The sequence below is a fragment of the Ceratosolen solmsi genome, unplaced genomic scaffold, assembly GCF_000503995.2.
Source record: "Ceratosolen solmsi marchali unplaced genomic scaffold, CerSol_1.0 scaffold6, whole genome shotgun sequence".
NCBI lineage: Eukaryota > Metazoa > Arthropoda > Insecta > Hymenoptera > Agaonidae > Ceratosolen > Ceratosolen solmsi.
The window spans coordinates 11,371,713-11,390,703 of record NW_011948414.1 but is presented as its reverse complement, the minus strand read 5'-3'; the positions used below and the strand labels follow the sequence as shown (position 1 = coordinate 11,390,703).

The 18,991-nt window shown below is 25.2% G+C and overlaps 1 protein-coding gene across 1 annotated transcript; it reads left to right on the top strand.

Moving 5' to 3' along the window:
• The first annotated feature begins 8,331 nt into the window (after positions 1–8,331).
• LOC105368437 (serine protease nudel-like) lies at positions 8,332–18,539 on the top strand. Its single transcript, XM_011507446.1, has 16 exons — positions 8,332–8,356; positions 8,778–9,026; positions 9,209–9,655; positions 10,212–10,433; positions 11,166–11,378; positions 12,358–12,919; positions 13,177–13,346; positions 13,967–14,080; positions 14,422–14,605; positions 15,026–15,361; positions 15,517–15,705; positions 16,321–16,460; positions 16,847–17,026; positions 17,502–17,739; positions 17,910–18,038; positions 18,245–18,539. Exons 1-16 carry the CDS (start codon positions 8,332–8,334, stop codon positions 18,537–18,539), a joined length of 3,693 nt encoding a protein of 1,230 aa, XP_011505748.1.
• The last annotated feature ends 452 nt before the right edge of the window (positions 18,540–18,991 follow it).

Here is an 18,991-nt window from a genome sequence, read left to right as displayed (position 1 = left end):
GAGAGAGAGAGAAAGACAGAGAGGGAGAAAGAGAGAAAGAGAGAGAGAGAGTGTGGGTGTGTGCGTGTGAAAGAGGGTGGTCTGATGGGAAGCTGGGAGGGAAAGAAGGAAGAAAGGAGAGAGGAAGAGAGGAAGCGAAGGAAAGAGAGAGAGAGAGAGAGAGAGAGAGAGAGAGACATCCATTGTTCTAAAGTAGATGGGGGCTGCTTGCTCGTGCTCAAGTGCTCGATCGCTACCCTCCTTGTGTTCACTCCCTGGCACACCGGATGAGAGAAGTGCTTCGCTCGATGCCGTCACCGCTACCGTTGCCTCCTATATATTGCAAACCTTGCGCATTCTAACTCCCTACATGTATAGGCATATGTGTATATGCGCACATACATGCACATCCCTGTAAAGTATACGTATATAGTATACGTACACCTTCTCTGTTAGTTTCGTCTCTCTTATACTTTCTTAAATCTGGACAATGCATTATAATCCCAGAATCATTAAAAAAAAAGAATAAAAAATATAAAAACGGAATGTTGCCGATGTAGTATACGTAGATTCCAACACCACTATGGAATGTTTTACAATGCTACATGACAATACAAAAATTTTATTTTATATAAAGTCTGATTTTAAAGGAAACCTACTTTTTTATACATTTCTTTTCTTTCGTGGCTTTGTACTATAATGAAGACATTAAGATTGATTAGGAGCAAATAGAATATAATAAATAAACTTTGTTACAAGAACAAAATATGCAATTTATATTGTATTTTTCTGTACAAAAATTGTCATAATATAAGTAAAATCAGATTTCTTTTTAATTATACTTCTTATTGCGTTGGATAATATTTACTTTGAAGTACGCAATATAATATACGTACTAAGTATTGATAAATTTCTTTAAAAATGTATACTTCGTATGTTGTATTTCGAAAACTAAAGTAGAATGATATAGAAAATTATTCGAACTCTAAGATAAAGTCAAAAAAGTAAACCAAGCAGTAATATTTATAATTTTTTTTATATTTGGTTATTAATAAAATACATAACAATTATATTTTCATTTGTTACTCAACCGTAATGAAATTGTTTGTCAACAATTATTGTGAATACATAATTAATTTATTCTGAAGATTGTATAAGAAGTTAAAGATTTCGATTGTTAAACGATTTCTTCCAATGTGAAACTATGTAATATAAATTAAATTATTATTTTCAATTTAATTGTATGAAATATAAATAATATATTCATAATCGTGTATAAATTCTTATAAGATATCAGTTAAAAGTTAACTATTAATTTAATAGATAATTTGTAACTAAAAATATTAAAAATGGATTTATCCTTGAATTTAATAATGTGTCTAATATTTATAAATATTTGAACGTAAATTCAAGCATAATATATAACATTAAAAACGAATGTTCTCACTTCATTATTAAAAATAAATTTTGACTAATCGTTTATAGTAAAAAAATATAAATAAATATCTTGCGTTTAATAAATGTATTAATTAAACTAAATAAGTGAAATGGATAATTAATTTGATAATATAGTAAATTCTATAGCATTCCTTATTTAAATAAATAAATATATTTATTCAGTTTGTGTTATCAAAGATGAAATATGAAGAAAAGTTTTGTTTCTCATGCAGAAAAATGAAAAAATATCATTAATTAAAATCTGATTGTCAATATGTTGTTATAAAATCTGTTTATGAACTACTCAAACTGACTACGAACTAACTTATAGATTAAAGAATAATAAAAAATGATTGAGGATGCTACGCAAAAGATTGGAGAATAAGAATTCAAGGGACCAATTTAGAATTTTAATATTTTTCATCAATATTCACATACGATCGAATTACCATATGCTTGTATAAATAAAGATTGATTTTACATAAAATATAAGCTCCTTCTATTTATTGTCTTTTTTTTTAATCAGATATCTTAGACTAAGTAACTTGAATACATATAAATACATATCTACATCTCGGTGTCATTATTTTCATAAATTTTTCGCTTTACATATGCAAAAATATATGATATACAATATACGAAGGCGTAAAATAAATGAATAAAAAAAAGCTTTTATGAGTGAACGCAAGTTGTTCAAGGGAGTATAGTAAAGAAACGAATGGAACGAAGAATGATGTAAGAGAGGGTGTGCGTACTTACAGAAAGGAGCTCTATGAAACGGTCGATTAAGGATATAAGAAAGGATGCAAAACAAAAAATAGAAACGCTGTATTAGTATAAAATGCGTATGTATACTTGCGCGTGTGAGAGAGACAAAAAAAGGAAGAATAAAAGAAAAGTAGAGAGAGAGAGAGAGAGAGAGAGAGAGAGAGAGAGATTATAGAAAAAATTCATTGCATCTCGTGCAAAAGTGAGCACAGCCTATTGATATATGTATATAGGTATGCACGTATATCAGAGAGTCTACACCTGGACCTTCATCCTCAAGGGCACGATGAGGGCTCTCCTTTCCTCCTCGTCAGGGGCACTCAACGCTCCACACTATACCAATGAAACACCCTCGCCGCGCTTCATGCACCAGATTTCGCTTTCTTTCTTCTAGCTTTCCTGCTACTCTTTTCCTCTTGCCCTCTTCTCGTTCTTTTTCTTCAGCTTAGACTTCCCCTTCTTACTTTCGAATTTCTGTGTGGGATCTTTTTTTCCTATCTCTTGGTTCATGAAGTTTTACTGAATAATAACAAGTGTTCGTTTGATTAAATTATATAAGAAAATAATTGTATGATTAAGTGAAAGTAGCTATAATTTAATTTTGGATATGACCAAGGTACTAAAATGTTAATTGATTGAATAGTTTATGATTTTAAAAAATATTTAGTGTCATATTATATAATATCTAGTAATATGATTTTAATCTTAAATATGATTTTAATCCTGCAGTAATATAAATAAAACATAATTTATTTTACAAAATTTGGTACATATCAATTAATATACATGAATAGTATATTAAGATTTTAATTCAATTTTCCTAATATACTTATGCATGTATATTTTTTGTTAGCGATAGAAATAGTGACTGTAAATAAATAGTTTAATGTTAATTATAATATAATTAATATTCATAATATTTTAACGTAAACTGTTACAAATTAGTAGATACACGTATCTTAATTATATTGTTATGTCGTTTGTAGAGATATGATCGCAAATAATATAATTTTTTTCATTACCTCGTACCTTTTTTTAATTAGAAGTAATTTTAATATTTATAGCTCTAAATTCTTATTTAAAAGTCAAATATTATTCTTACCATTTAGGAGGCTTTAATTTTTATCTATAATACAGATTAATCATTTTATGTTGTATTATTTTATGTTGTATAGAATGAGGATATTATTGTAAAATATCCATCGATATGTACAATATAGTTCCAGTATTGTAAACTTTACAGAGCATAGCCGTTTTATCATTATGAAGAAACATAAACATAGATTTATTTTAACAACAGAACTTGAATAATAAACACAATTAAATATAATTAAAGCAAAATATATTTAAATCGCTTCTAATGTCATTATATTTTGATCGGTTTATTTATAAATCAATTATAAAGTATAAAGATAATGTATTTATTATAAACAATTAATTATTTATTTAATATATTTTATTTAATTTTTTGATTATTTATAATTAAAATATAAAAATTGTAAAAGATACAAAAGCAAATTTACATAATGAAATTATTTAAAGGACAAAGGTCAATTTTAATATCAATAGAGGTATAAAAAAAATATAATTATTAAATTTGACCTTTATTTGAGATAAATCATGAAAAATATTAATGTTGAGTTAAACTTTGATAAATAAAATTGTCATTTAAATTTACAATATTTAATACATTTTTAAATAATAATCATTGTAACAAAAAATTGGGAGTTTCTTATAAGTATTTATTTATAAAAAATATTAATTTCTTTTAAAACAAATATACTCAGAAACTACATGCTTTAATTTAAAATAATAAATAAGAGCTTGAAACAGAAACAAAAGGTAAATGAAAAAGTATTGAGAATAAAAAAATAGTTTGAGTTTTCGAGGGAAAAAAAAAAAAAAAAAAAAAAAAAAAAAAAAAAAAAAAAAACGAATTGAAAAATTGTAAGTAAATAAACAAAAGAAGAAATAAAAAGAAAGGATGCATAAAAGGAAAGAAATAACACAAGGGGTAGATTCTATCACGGATAACCGCTTTATTTCTTTGCTCGGTGATCGCGGAGAGAGTTGACCGAGATAACGCGTATACGCTCAATCAAGCGAAACCGCATTTACTTGTATGCGGCTCACATAACACACACTTGGGCAGTTCGCCTGTGCTTAAATGCACCCACCCCTCTTTCACTCTCAAGTACGCACATGCTTGGCTTATATGCTTTCCCGCTGTCATCCAATTAATTTTTTTACCCCTAGCCCACTTTTGCTTACGCTACGTTTTGCCCCTCTACTCCCTACCCCTCTCCCTTTCTCTCTCTCTCTCTCTCTCTTTATCCTTCTACTATTTTTAATAGATTATGAATCACATTCTATCGTGGTTTAAAATCAAATAATCTTTGTTTTCGCAGGACCGATGGAATTTTAGATTTCTTAATCTACAGTCAATTATAAATTTATATCAAACTGATTTTCAATCAAAATTTAAATAATAATATTTATATGAAATGCACTTAAATTTAGAAAATTGAAAACAAATTATTTAACACATCTTTTGTTATAATATTATAATATATTTTACATTAAGGAACTGTTATTTACAACAATTACTTTTATCTTCGATGCTACTTATATAAATGAATTAAATTCATGAAGCGATATATTCATAATATACTCTCAGGTTTCTTCATCTTTTACTTCATTCAATTCAATTTTTAAATTCTAACAGTTAAGTTTTTTAATGTTCGATAAAGATTCGCATACGTGACAAAGATATTTACCAACGAATCATATTAGACAAGACTACGATCAAATCTCGCAAAAAGGAAGAAGATGTAATACTGATCTTAACGCATACAAAGGAGAAGAATGGCCGTACTAGTAAGACAATAAATGCGGGTTATCGGAAGTATTGGCTTGATCGTGCCTTTGTTGATTCTCTTATTTCATGTTCTTCTGAAAACTAAGATTTTAAATTTATTATACGGGTACGGTGAGTAGTCATTTTGAAAATCCATATATAATTATTTAACAATTTTTCTTATATATTTTTTAGTAAATTAAATAATTATGTAAATTATACATATAAATTTTCTAAAATATTGCGTTGCATTATAAACGTTATAAATTATCAATATATGATACAAATTTTAATAATTTTCATTTTATATGATTTCATTTTATTTTATATGATTCCGATAAAACTACAAAATTCAATACAAATTTTCATTAATTAGTCTTATCTATAATATTTCTATAAAAAAAAATTATATAAAAAAATAATTTGATTTGAGATATTAAGAAAATGTTGATATTTTCACATTGTTATATTCTCTAATGATATTATTATAAGAATTATAACAATAGTAATAGTAATAGAATTATAAATAGTAATAGAAATTTAAAAACATGCAAATATTAATATAATAGTATTGGTTGATTAAATTTTCACAATAGTAATGAACAAGTTTTCTGTTTATTCCATAATTAATAATTTTTATATAATTATAATATTTATAAATTTATAATCTTTGATAAAAGAATCATGTAATACTATATGTAATGAAACGACTTTTCATATACGTTTGAATTTTTGGCGAATTCAATATGCCATGTTCATTATCATGAAACGCATTTTGTTTAATTCCTTAAATTTATTATAAAAATAAAAGATTTATGAAGCAAGTATTTACAGATTAATTTAATTTGAATAGAAAATTATGATAAACCTATATATCATGCAGTACTGATCGTGAACACAATTTCACCACTCTTCTTTTTACTTTAAATAATTATAATATTATTAGAGTTTTATTGAAAGTTTTAAAAAGATTTAAAAAATTATAATTTATGTCTATATTCTTTCATTATTATTACTGCATAAATTCAATTAAATGATTTATGATCAAAATAAATTAAAAGAAAAAAGAAAATATAATTCCATAAATACAAACAAATTTATTTGTATTTTTAACATATTTGTGGTGTAATTAATATTTAAAATAAATTCTTAAGATAATTGTTTAAAATATTATAAATTAAATGCGAGAAATAAATAAAAGAATTAAATTATAATTGTTTACTCGTGTTGCAATTTAATACAATTTTTCTATTAATTTTATATGTATTTACATTTGTTATTAAAATATAATTAAAATCTAAAAAAAAAATATTTAAAAAATGTTAACAATAGTATAAGTATTATATGAATAAGTTAATAAATCTATTTAAATATTTTCGTCGTATATATAATTTTATTAATTTTATGTAATTTAAAAATAATTGAAATCCGTAAATCAGGAATTATAATTATATGTAAAATATTATTATCTAAAGTAGTAACATCAGAGTAAAAAAATTTAATTTTAGTTTTAAATTTATTTGTTTGTTTAGAGAAAGATTTTGATTTAGTGATGTAATGGTTATTTAATTTCTAATTAATAGAGAAGTATTGACTACATTATACATGCCAGAATAAATATTTTCAAAAAGAATTTTTGATATCATTATTAAAATATGAATTTATATTTATTAATTGGTAATTTTGTTTAATTTCGTAATTCCTATTAATTGTCTATTAACATAAATTTAAAAATTTTTTTAGAAGAATATAATTTGATATTTATTTGTAAATGTTTTTATATTTTTATATAATTTTAATACTCTATTATTTACTTAAATTTTAACATGTTATTCAATATTTCAGTAATGGATGACCTATCTTGTATTAAGTAAATTAAGTACTAGTGTTCAAACTTTTTCTTTCATTCGCAATTAATAAAAATGCTTTCCAATTGAACTATACGATTAAGTAGGCTACTAAAGCAATACATAAATTTGCCGATGCATTCCAGAAAATATGTCACGCAGCTGCATCATCGAAAAAGCAGCTGCAGGTGAAAATTCGTTTTTGGGGGAAGAGAATTGCGTATACACGCAATCACGTATATGTCTAATCACATAAGTGCTACTGGATAATATTACCGACGCCTAAAAACAAGGATAGTTTCGAAACTTGACTGTGTCTTGAGTTTTTGCTTACGAGTGCATAATTTTTCGAGTTCAACGTAATGTTGCGTTGGTCAAATTCGATTGACGAGTTGCACTCCATGCTTAGAAGAGTTTGGAGTGTGGGACGGTAAGAAGCCTCGCGAACGTCCGGTTGAATGGTCATCAACTCCGCAACAAAGTGCTACATATAAAACATGGTCAGTCAATATTTTTCTTATACTTATCGATAATTATAGTTAGTTAAACAATTTTTTCACTATTACATTATAAGTAATTTAGATATTGAATCGTATTAAATATCATGAAATATTTTTAATAAACTTTTTTAATAAATTTTCTTTGCAACGGTATTTATATCTCAATAATAATTAAAGAATTATTTTATTTCGAATAATAAACCTTATTATAAAGTCATTATATATTGAATGTCTATTGAATGAATATATATTGAATATATATTGGAAATGTCGATTATATATTGGCTTCGGCCTAATTCATGTTAAATATATTATTATTAAGACCAATATTAATCACATATTTCTACACATTAGAAGCTGTACAAAACTAATAGTAATTTTTGCTTTATGTTAATATTATATAAAAATTAAATTGAATTCACATTTATACGAATATTATAATACATGATTCAATCATTGAATAATTAAATTCATTTTTTATTATAATTATATTAGGTGTATCAAATAATCATTTATTTATCATAAATTCAATTTTAAGCTTTAATAATGTTATATATATATATATATATATATATATATATATAACATTATTAAAGCTTAAAATTGAATTTATGATAAATAAATGATTATTTGATAATTATATAATAACTGTAATAAAGTTAATAAATTTTCTGATTACAGGAATTTAATACAAAAAATCTCAAACGTTCCCCAACAAATATTCAATACGGTAAACAAATTAACATGCAATTTTATTTTCAACGTTAAAATTCTAATGCATTAATGATCATTGTATTAAAATTTAATTTTATTAGTGAGAAGCTGTGATGTATCAAAGGACACTTGTAAATCAAAGCATTGCCTTAAATTTATTTTTCAATACAAGACAAGTTTTATAGCTGCTATTTTCTCCATTGTGCTTCTTATTTGTTTTATTATTATGATGATTTACGTTACACTGGAATCAGGTAATTTCTATTCATTCGGTATATAATTTTATAAGTGATTAAATATTTTTAAACTCGTTCAAAAATCAATTTTTTAATTTCTACGAGACCGTATTAATCCGTATATTATTGTAAATTAATACATTTTTTTTCATTGATGTATATTTGATATTCAGTAGATATTATTTTTATCCGCCTAGCTAATAAATTATTGTAAATTATGCTATTTGGCCAATAAAATAATGATAGTACAATAGATAAGAATTGTTTTTTATATAATATTTTAAAGATAAAAAAAAATATCTTTCTATTCAGTTAGAATAAATAATTTTTCTTGTAAGAAATTTATAAATACGTAAATTATTTTAGAACTCCTATTACAATGAAATGTAAAATATAGTATTCGATTTTTTTTTACTACAACTAATATAAAATATTACAGAACGTTTCATACGAAATCAGCATGAATCGCTTATACTACAAAAAGAGACACCGATTTCATCGCAAATTTTACTAACTCTAGATTCTAATGCAAATGACGCACTACTGGATCTGGCAACTAATGAAAAATTAAAACTATCAGATCTATCGACATCACAGAATTTTGTTCAGACGAATCGATTAAAGCGTCAAATATCTGAAAATAGTGACTGCAGAACCAGGCATGACGAGTGCAAAATTATCTTAGATAGTATGTATTGTCAATGATTTTAGTATTAAGAAAATGTATTATTGCATTTAAAAAGTTACAATCATTTGTCACTATTATTATTATTATTGCATAATACCGATTTCTTATTTAGTGCATTAATTACATTTATGCATATCTATCTATTTGTATTATAATTTATTAAAACAATGTAACTTTAATAGATATCAGGGGTATAACTAATTCAATGCAAGAGAAATTAGATCGACTATATAGTACTTTGGTTAATCAGGGCATTCTCAAAGAAAGCGATCCAAAAGAGGCCAAATTTCGTAAAATTATTGAATGTCTTCAGTGCAGAAATACTATTAATCACAAGAACGATGAATACAGGGACAACGATTCACTTTATTCTGATTCTAATAGGAATGTTAATGATCGAATCAGTGACGTATTACCCTTTTTTGAAGATAACATTTACGATAATAACGATCTTAATAATAATAATAATAATAATAATGATAATAACAACAACGAAGAATACTGTGATGTAAGCACTGAAAAGGTGCCAGCGACCTCAATACCTCATCAAGGCATTCTAAAATCTAGTTCTCGAATCAATACATTTCCTCAAGGTACTATGAATTATAACAAAGAACAGCCACCACAAGGTATATATAAAAAACATTATTCATATTTAATAAAAATTGATTAGTGAAAAAGATAATTTAATATGGGGATTAGGCATTTTTGTATCTGAAATTATGTTAGATTGTCAAATTTATAAAATAATTGTACCATACTTGAATTAATTGGACCATTAATCAATGTTATAACATAAGCTTAAGAAATTTCTTATAGAATTTCAAATAATATGACAATAATGATTTCTTATATAATATTATAAGAAAATGTAATCAAAAGTATTTTGTATTTCCAACTTCAGTCACAGTAAATCAAAACATGAACTTGCTTGTTGATTCCAAACAAATTCTTTTTCACTATAAGCCGATTGACATTACAAATAGCGGTAATAATATTATCATTTTCATAATATTTTCATAATAAAATTATATCATAATCTTTTTTAATTCTAATTGACTAACAGCGAATTTACATAATTTAATATTAGCTATTGTGTACGAACTGTAATATTATATAAAATATTTTATTCGCCTTCGATATTATACATTTCATTGTTGTCTCTTTAACAATATTTTCTTTTAGTACCCTGTGAAGAGTCTCGAATGACCCATAACGTGGATGCAACACCGATCATTCTGCCAACTGCAGAGAGAACACAAACGAGTCAACGGATTCAGTTTACGCCACAAAATAGTTTACCGTATATTCCCGTCTGCTTTTACGGACCCCCATCATCTTTGAATTCATATGAACTGAAACAAAATCCTGGGGCTTCATTATTTACACCTTATACTTTAACACAAAGTAATGAAAATCTTGCATCAAAAGTAGTGAAATTTAATTTTTCAATTGTAAAATAAATTTATAATTTTGCGGAATAAACGTTAATTAACATATGTGTCAATGATTTATTAAATCATTATTGAAGCATTTTAAATGAGAAAAATGATGAAAAATTTTAAAAGTACTGTACAAGAATAATTAGAGGATTAATGATAATACTTATAAGCATTTTGATCGCCTCGAATTATCTATAAAATTTAATGTTTAACCGGTACATATGTAATAACATTTATATACAAAATATTTTATATAAAAAAAAAAAATAATAGATTTTTCAGATCGTATATAAATATAGTTAAATAGTTTCCTAAAATTATTATTATACTAAAAGTTTAATATAAAACATACAATATATATATAAATATAAACATTAGTTAATTAATTATGTTTTTATAGGTACAAATGTAGGCACATTAAATCAACCAGTAAAGTTAATTTTTTCGAATGGTCAACCACAGAAATTCACAGTAAACACCGAGCCTCAGCAAATTCAGCCTAACATATATTCTGCTCCACATTCGCCACAGCCAGATTCTCAGTTTGCACGGGCATCGCCAATAAATTCGTTCTCACAACCGCCAGTGGATCAGTACACGCAACCCTCGGCATTTCCTCAATTTTCTCAATCATCCGCATCATCTAAATTTCCCCAAACCTCATACCCTTCGCAATTTTCACAAATTCCCGTTACAGTTCCAAATGAACATTTTTCACAACAGGGGCAACAAAATTTACCTTATTACTGCACTTATATTCTAATACCATCGAATTATCAACAACAAATTCCGCTTACACCAAACTGGAATACTTTCCAATTTTCTGATAGAGCCAGAGAAAGTGAAACGGCAACACAGGAGGTTACTCTAAATGAAGATCTAGTTGAGCAATCTCAAGAACAAAACAACAGTAATATATTTTATATTAATCCTAAAATATCATCATTGTATTAAGATAGAATTTATATATACACATGTGCGTGTGTACCCAAATATTTAATCTGCTTTATTATTTTTATAAACTATTTCTATAGATAAAGCTACGGAGTCAAATCAACAACAAAAATCTTTATTTAAAATATCCACCTCGGAGAATCAGCAATTTTCCAAAAATTCTAAAAAAAATGAAACATTGACCAATGAAAGCTCACGGCAAAGGAACACAACTGCTGAAATGTCAAGAAATAAATATCAAAATATGTCTGAGCAATCTTATAGTACAAGTATGCGATTTTTATTATTCTTTTTTTTCACTAACAAACAGAACATTTTTTTGAAAAGTTTTAAATAACAATTACTTAATTTATGTTTAATGTAATATTAATAATAATTTAATTTAAAAATTCTTTTGTTTACAATTTGTTATTATTAGATATTAAATTTTATTATTTATGAATTGATAATACAATAAATTCATTTTTATACATTTAAATTTAATAAGTTTCTTCAAATTTATTGTTGTAAATATTATATTGAATACTAAATACGATATATATATATATATATATGCTTCTATTGAATAAGTATAGAATAGGTCAATTGAACATAACTATAATAGAATAAATTGATTAATTTTCTATTTTAGTTTTTTTCATCGCATGCAACTGTTTGGAGACAATTTTATTGCTCCCGTAAATAATCATTCTTACATAATAAATGTTTTATTATGTTCAATGTACAATATATGTGCTATAATTACATTAGTTACTAACAATAAATATCTAATTAAAATTCACATAATATTATCATAAAGTATTTTAAAAAATATTTATCATATTACGCGTATATTTCATTTTTTATCAAAAATGATAAATTAATTTTTTCACATTTTTCATCTATTTCTTCATTATTTAGTGATTCGATTAATTTTATTACATTTTCTCTTTTAGCTGTTTCTGGTCAATGCAATGGTTTCACATGCAATCCACCGTACACGAAGTGCTTAGAGTTAAATCAGCGCTGCGATGGTCGAGTTGACTGTATGGGAGCAGAAGACGAAATTGGTTGCCCCAATAACGGCTATTACACTCGTTTTCATAATTCGAAAGCCGAATTATCAAAGATAAATACGGAAACTCGAACAATGTCCACAATATCAACCTTCGAAGAGGATCGGAAACAAACAACGATGTCTAACTTTGAGGAGGAGCGAAGACAATCCACAATGTCGAAGTTCGAGGAAGAACAAATGCGTAACTCTTCCAGTAGCTCAGCTTCAGGGCAAAAACAGCAAAGTAATACAACATCCAATGTAACTGAAATAGGCGAAGATTTTGGCAAAACTCCAGCCCCTAAAGGAAGAAATGAGCGTACAACTAAAAATGTAGAACAAACTACAATGATTCCGAGTAATCCGCCGGTTAATTTAGTTACAGAACGATCGTTCGAACCGGAATCCACGACTATAGCTTTGGCCGTACCACATTTACCGCATCAATTCATTTGTAAAAGGTGCGCATACCAAAAATGAATTTTATTTTAGAAATTAACCGATAAAATAAAATAAATTAATAAAATAAAAAATAAAAAATAATTTAATATAATAAATAGTTAATTATTAAGAAATATAGAAATTAAAATCATAAGCTTTAAGTTGTTTTTATTCAGCTTATTTTTTCAATTTTTTGGTCAATTTATTTAATTTTTACTAATAAATATTTTAAATTTTGATATACCTGTAAATCATTACGTATGATTTTCAATATAAGAATTATGCAAACTATTCCACTTGCAAAACGATGTGACAAAGTATTTGATTGTGAGGATACATCAGATGAAGAGAATTGTAAATGTAAAGATTACCTTCGAATACGCTATCCATCTGCAATTTGTGATGGTCAAGTTGATTGTCCGGACTCAAGCGATGAAGAGGAATGCGGTAAAATATACAATTTTAATACTATACACATCCATTCGAGTAATTATTTTTTGAAATTAGGTATTTTTTAATAAACGTATTAATAGGTAAAATATATATGCAGAAATTCAAATGTTCATTTTTAGCCTATACATTTTATGTGTTACGTTAATTTATTTTTATCTTCGTCAGTCTTATAAAATATAAAAATAATATATTTAGTGGACAATAGAGAAGTTCTTTATTATTATCAATATTTAAATATATATCATAATTTTTGAAATATGTATTACGGAAATAATGTAAAAATTGACAGTAGATATGTAAGATATAAAAATGATAATATAAGTATATTCAATAGAAAATTAAAAATATGTTAAATATAGGTGAACTGTATTGTCTTCTTGCTATTTTCAAACTTATAAAGTTCCTTCAAATTATATTTCGAAGTAAAAATATTGCAAAAAATTAAATTTTTTAATGATTTATTTAATTGTACTTAAATATATCTATAAATTATTTTGTATGTATGTGTAAATTTAATTAGCCATAATACTCAAAAAAAACTTTATACACTATTTTTTTAATGTATCACATTAAAGAATTGCTTTGCTATTTCCAATTGAATATTAAAATTGTAGAGTTGTGCAGGGAAAATGAATATCATTGCTATAAGAGTGGAGGTTGTATTGCAAAACACAAAAGATGTGATCAATCAATGGATTGTAAGTTGAACGAAGATGAATTAGATTGCTGTAAGTTACATTTTAATCTATTTTTACATTTTTCGACTTCGTATTTCGTTACATAATTTATTGAATTGTAAGAACTATATATAAACTATACATAACTATATATAAATAAACGCTGTATTCTACGTATATAAAATTCTTTATTAATTATTAACTTTATTAATTTTATTAATTATAAAATTCTTTATTAATTTTGTATCGATTATATACAATGTTAATGGTTTGATTTAATTACTTAAAGTACGTTCAAATATCGAATGTAAATAATTAATTATGACTAAATTATTGGTAAATCGCAATCTAACAAGTACGAATATGAAATTATACTTTATTCAATGTCCTAGTTGCCTTGACCGACGGTTATCAAGTAAATTTGGACTTGGACAAAAGACCTCATTTGAGTCTTGAGGGAGTTTTGACACGTTATGATAATGGCGTTTGGCGTCCGTCCTGCTTCAAATCCGAATTTCGTAATGAAACAAAGCGAATAGGAGCCGGACAAAAGATATGCGAGTATCTTGGATTTAAGTGAGCAATTCTTACTTTGTATATATATTCAAAATTCACTTTTGTGTCAAATTTATGTTCCCGTATTTTCTTATTTAGAAAAATTTTACATTGCGAAAATTCATTACAAATAAATGTTGAGAACAAAAAAATATCATAGCTGTAACGCAATAATATTGAAATATGTATTCTCAATCAAAAGTAAATATCAAAAATAAGATTATTAGAACTATTATCGTATAAAAATTTTTATAAAATATTTTCATTGGATGTATAAAATATAGTTTACAATAATCACATATTTAGAATAAATTAATAAAATATGCGTTAGTACATAAAATTTTAAGATAACATAATCGAAAACATTGTTTAATAGTTATTTAATATTTTAAAGTGCATTCTGCATGGTATTCTTTTTAATAATTAGAAAATTTTGTACAGAAATGTCGAGGTAGCTGAGGAAATTTTGGTTCAACCATCAAAACTCATTAAAACGGTACAACCAAATGAATTTCCAGTAAATAAAGATCGTTCATCAAATTATAAATCTTCGAAAAGGGAAATTAATAGCACATGCCATGGTCTTCATATTCGTTGTAAACCTATTTTAGACAGAAAGTTAAATGTCCATCTTAAAATTGATCCAAAATCAAAGGAACGAAACTATATATGGCCATGGGAGGCTGCTATTTTTGTCGACGGACATTACTATTGCTCGGCCGTATTACTAGAGAATAATTTACTTCTCGGTAGTTCTAAATGCAGCGAGGATATCGAGTAATACATTATATTTAATTTAAATAGTTTAAAATCGTTAAATTATTAATAACAAAATATAATTTTACAAGTACTTGATATTATAAAAATGCATGCATTGATATTACTATTTCACATAAATATTATGACAAAATTGAAAATTTTTAACTTTTTAGCTTAGATAAAAACTACACTGCAGCTTTATTTGGAGTGTCAGGATCAAAATTCCATCATAAAAGTGCATATGAACAATTGTTACAAATTATAAATATTAAATCACTACATCATTCGGACGCCTCATTATTTAGATTAAAGGATAATATAAATATGACACGTTACGTACAACCGCTTTATTTAGAAAAAAGGTCAATAAGATAATTTTTAATATAATTAATTTGTGATTAATGAGAAAAGTACTGAATTTTATTGCTAATATATTGTCAATTTCATTTTTCAAATAAATATAAAGATCACATTTTAAATCATGTATTTAATATATATATATATATATATATATATATATATATATTATCAACATTATCTATAATCAACATATTATGATAAAATATATGTAATACTCATAAATAGCAATGCATAGAAATATTAAAAATCTTACTACAATTTAACAACAATTATATTTTATTGGAATATTTCATGGTGAATAAATAATAAATAAAACATATTTTTCAAAAATGATTATAGAATTTTCCCAGCGTCAAAAGATGACACTTGCGTTGCATTGGGAATCAATTCAAATCATCAGAGACAAACGAAATTTTTACAACCAATTGTAAACGCGTGTCCCAAATGTCATCGGTGTTTTATTGAAAAAAGTGATACATCTACTTGTGAGGTAATATTAATAATTAAGTTTTATTATTTACAAATATTTTATTGCCCATAAGATATTAATATTAATTACAATTTTATATATTGATCGATACGAATGCTTAGACAAATAATTCAACGTTGACTTGGAGTGGATATGTAGTTTGTTTAAGTTTCGGTGGTTGGTACCCAGCTGCCGTTTTCAAAAACAAGAATGAAAATTGCGGATTTGTTACCAAACAAGTTCTCAACAGTATTGACTACATACATGCTCATTTATCTCAGGCTATTGGTAAATTGCAAATATTTAATTTATTATTTTCTAATTTCATTAATTGCAATAGATATTAATTCCGTTATTGTAAAATAAGTCAATTATATTATAACTATAATATGATCAAATCTATAATACACTGTCACTCATCTGCTATTTGAAATAATAAAATAATTAAATATTAGATTCCATATTATTATTATAAAATATAAATATAAAATGAAATATTTTAGTAATGGATTTTTTTGTCAATTAAAATTTCTGTGTATACTGTATTATACATATTTTAATTACATCCTCTACTCTGAAACTACTTTCTCAATATTTATTTTCTAAAATAATAAATAAATAATATATATATTAAAGAATATATTTTTATGATTTTGTTATATTGTCGCATTTAGATGAAGTAGTTAAACCATTTACGGAACCGTATTGCGATGGCATACGATGCCCTCTTGGTCAGTGTGTGCCATGGGAAAAAGTATGTGATGGAATTCCTGACTGTAGAGAGGGAGTTGACGAAAATCGTGAACAATGTCAAAAAATGGAGGAAAGATGTAAAAATGGCATTTCTGAGTGTAGTAAGTTAAATTTAAGCTTAATTATTATATAAAGTTAATTATATTTATTAAAAGATAATAACTGCGTTACGAATATTTTATAACATATAAATACAATATATAAATTTGATATCTATTTGTTACTAATTTAAACTAAAGCTTTAATATTGTTGCATCTCTCTAAAAATTCTCTCTAAAAATTTGATATTAATAATTTTATAATTTATATATTCGAAATTAAGATAATGTTTTGAAATACTTTATCATTTTAAAACATTATATCGTTCTGTTTAATAATGTTAACTTTAATATATATTTATTATATAAATTTTTTTTTATATACAACCTAATTTAATATACAACATTATACAAATCGCAAGATTAAGCATACTTATTACATGTTTATTCAATAATATATAAAAAACATTATTTATGAAATATTTTTTTATTATACTAATATACGTAATTCCTTGAATGTAAATTATCTTTCGCAAAGAATGCAGCAAAGCGGAACTTAGTTGTGGAAATGGCAAATGTATTTCAAAGGAAATGTTTTGCGATGGAAAAGTAGACTGTCCCAATGGAGTAGACGAGCCATCAACTTGCAATTGTGGAGAATACTTGAAATTAACCGCACCAAAACGCTTTTGTGACGGTCGACGCCACTGTTTGGACAAGTCAGATGAAAACTATCAGCAGTGTATGTGCAAGGATTCCAGCTTCAAGTGTGAAAAGTAAATTACATTATAAACTTTATATTTTTCTATAATAGAGAGTAATAAAAATAATATAATTCTATTCACATAAATATATTAAAATAATTTTAAATTGTGCTTTTACCTATTGTGATATATATAAAATAATTGGAATTTCTATCATATTCATAAGAATCGTAATGTTATAGAAGTATGTACAATGATACAACAGCATGCATTCCTCAAGACTTTGTTTGCGATGGAGAAGTTGATTGTCCTAACGGAGAAGATGAATCCGAAGAAGTTTGCTGGACACTTAAATCGGACAGAAGTGATTCGTAAGAATAAATTTTTATTGTAAAATTAATATTTTATGAAGGATTTTATAAAAAAAAATCATTCGATTTTTTTTTTTTTTTTTTATTATTCTTAAAGTAGATTTTGTTTCTTAATAATTTATTGTATGGCATTAACAAATAATTTAATTCAATTAGTCATACGATTGAGAGAAAAATGTTAATTTTTTTAATTGTTTTTTTTATAGAAGAGGAAAAGGCGAAGTAATGCGAAGATCATTCGGTGTATTGCAGTCGGAATGTTTTCCGCGACCCATAGATTCTCAAAGAGAAGTAACAAATGCGTGCACAAAATTAGGATATAGGTCAGGTATTCTTGTCGACGGATCGAGACTCTCAGAATCACAGTTTGTACCTCGCAATGATTTTTACATGTTCCAATTGAATAATAACATGTGGATAATTATGCGGAACGACGTGTCTTTCGGATTCTGGAAGAAACCCGAGAGTAGTTGTTATAGACTTTTTGTACAGTGTTTTTAATCGTTTTATCAAATTCATTTTTATTGAATTATTTTATTATATTGAATTATTATTATTATTATTATTATTATTATTATTATTATTATTTAAAATTATTTATTATATGATTGTATAATATTAAGTTTCGCATCTGTGTAATATATTAAAAATATATATTTCTAATAAAATTTATAAATAAATTAGTACTTTATGTTTTCTTGTTTAATCTTTGGCCTTTTAAAAATCATTTTAAAGAAAAAATAATTTAAAAAATTAGAAATACAAACTGTAATTATAATCTATTGGCAACTAACACATCAATTATCTATTAAAAAAAAAAATTAATACTTTGCTTTTTTAGATGTTTACAATAATATTTTTATTTTTAAATTAAATTAAATACAAATATATTCTAATAGTTACATAATAAAAAAATCTTTAAAAGTAAGACTTATTTTGCTGCTTAATCATAA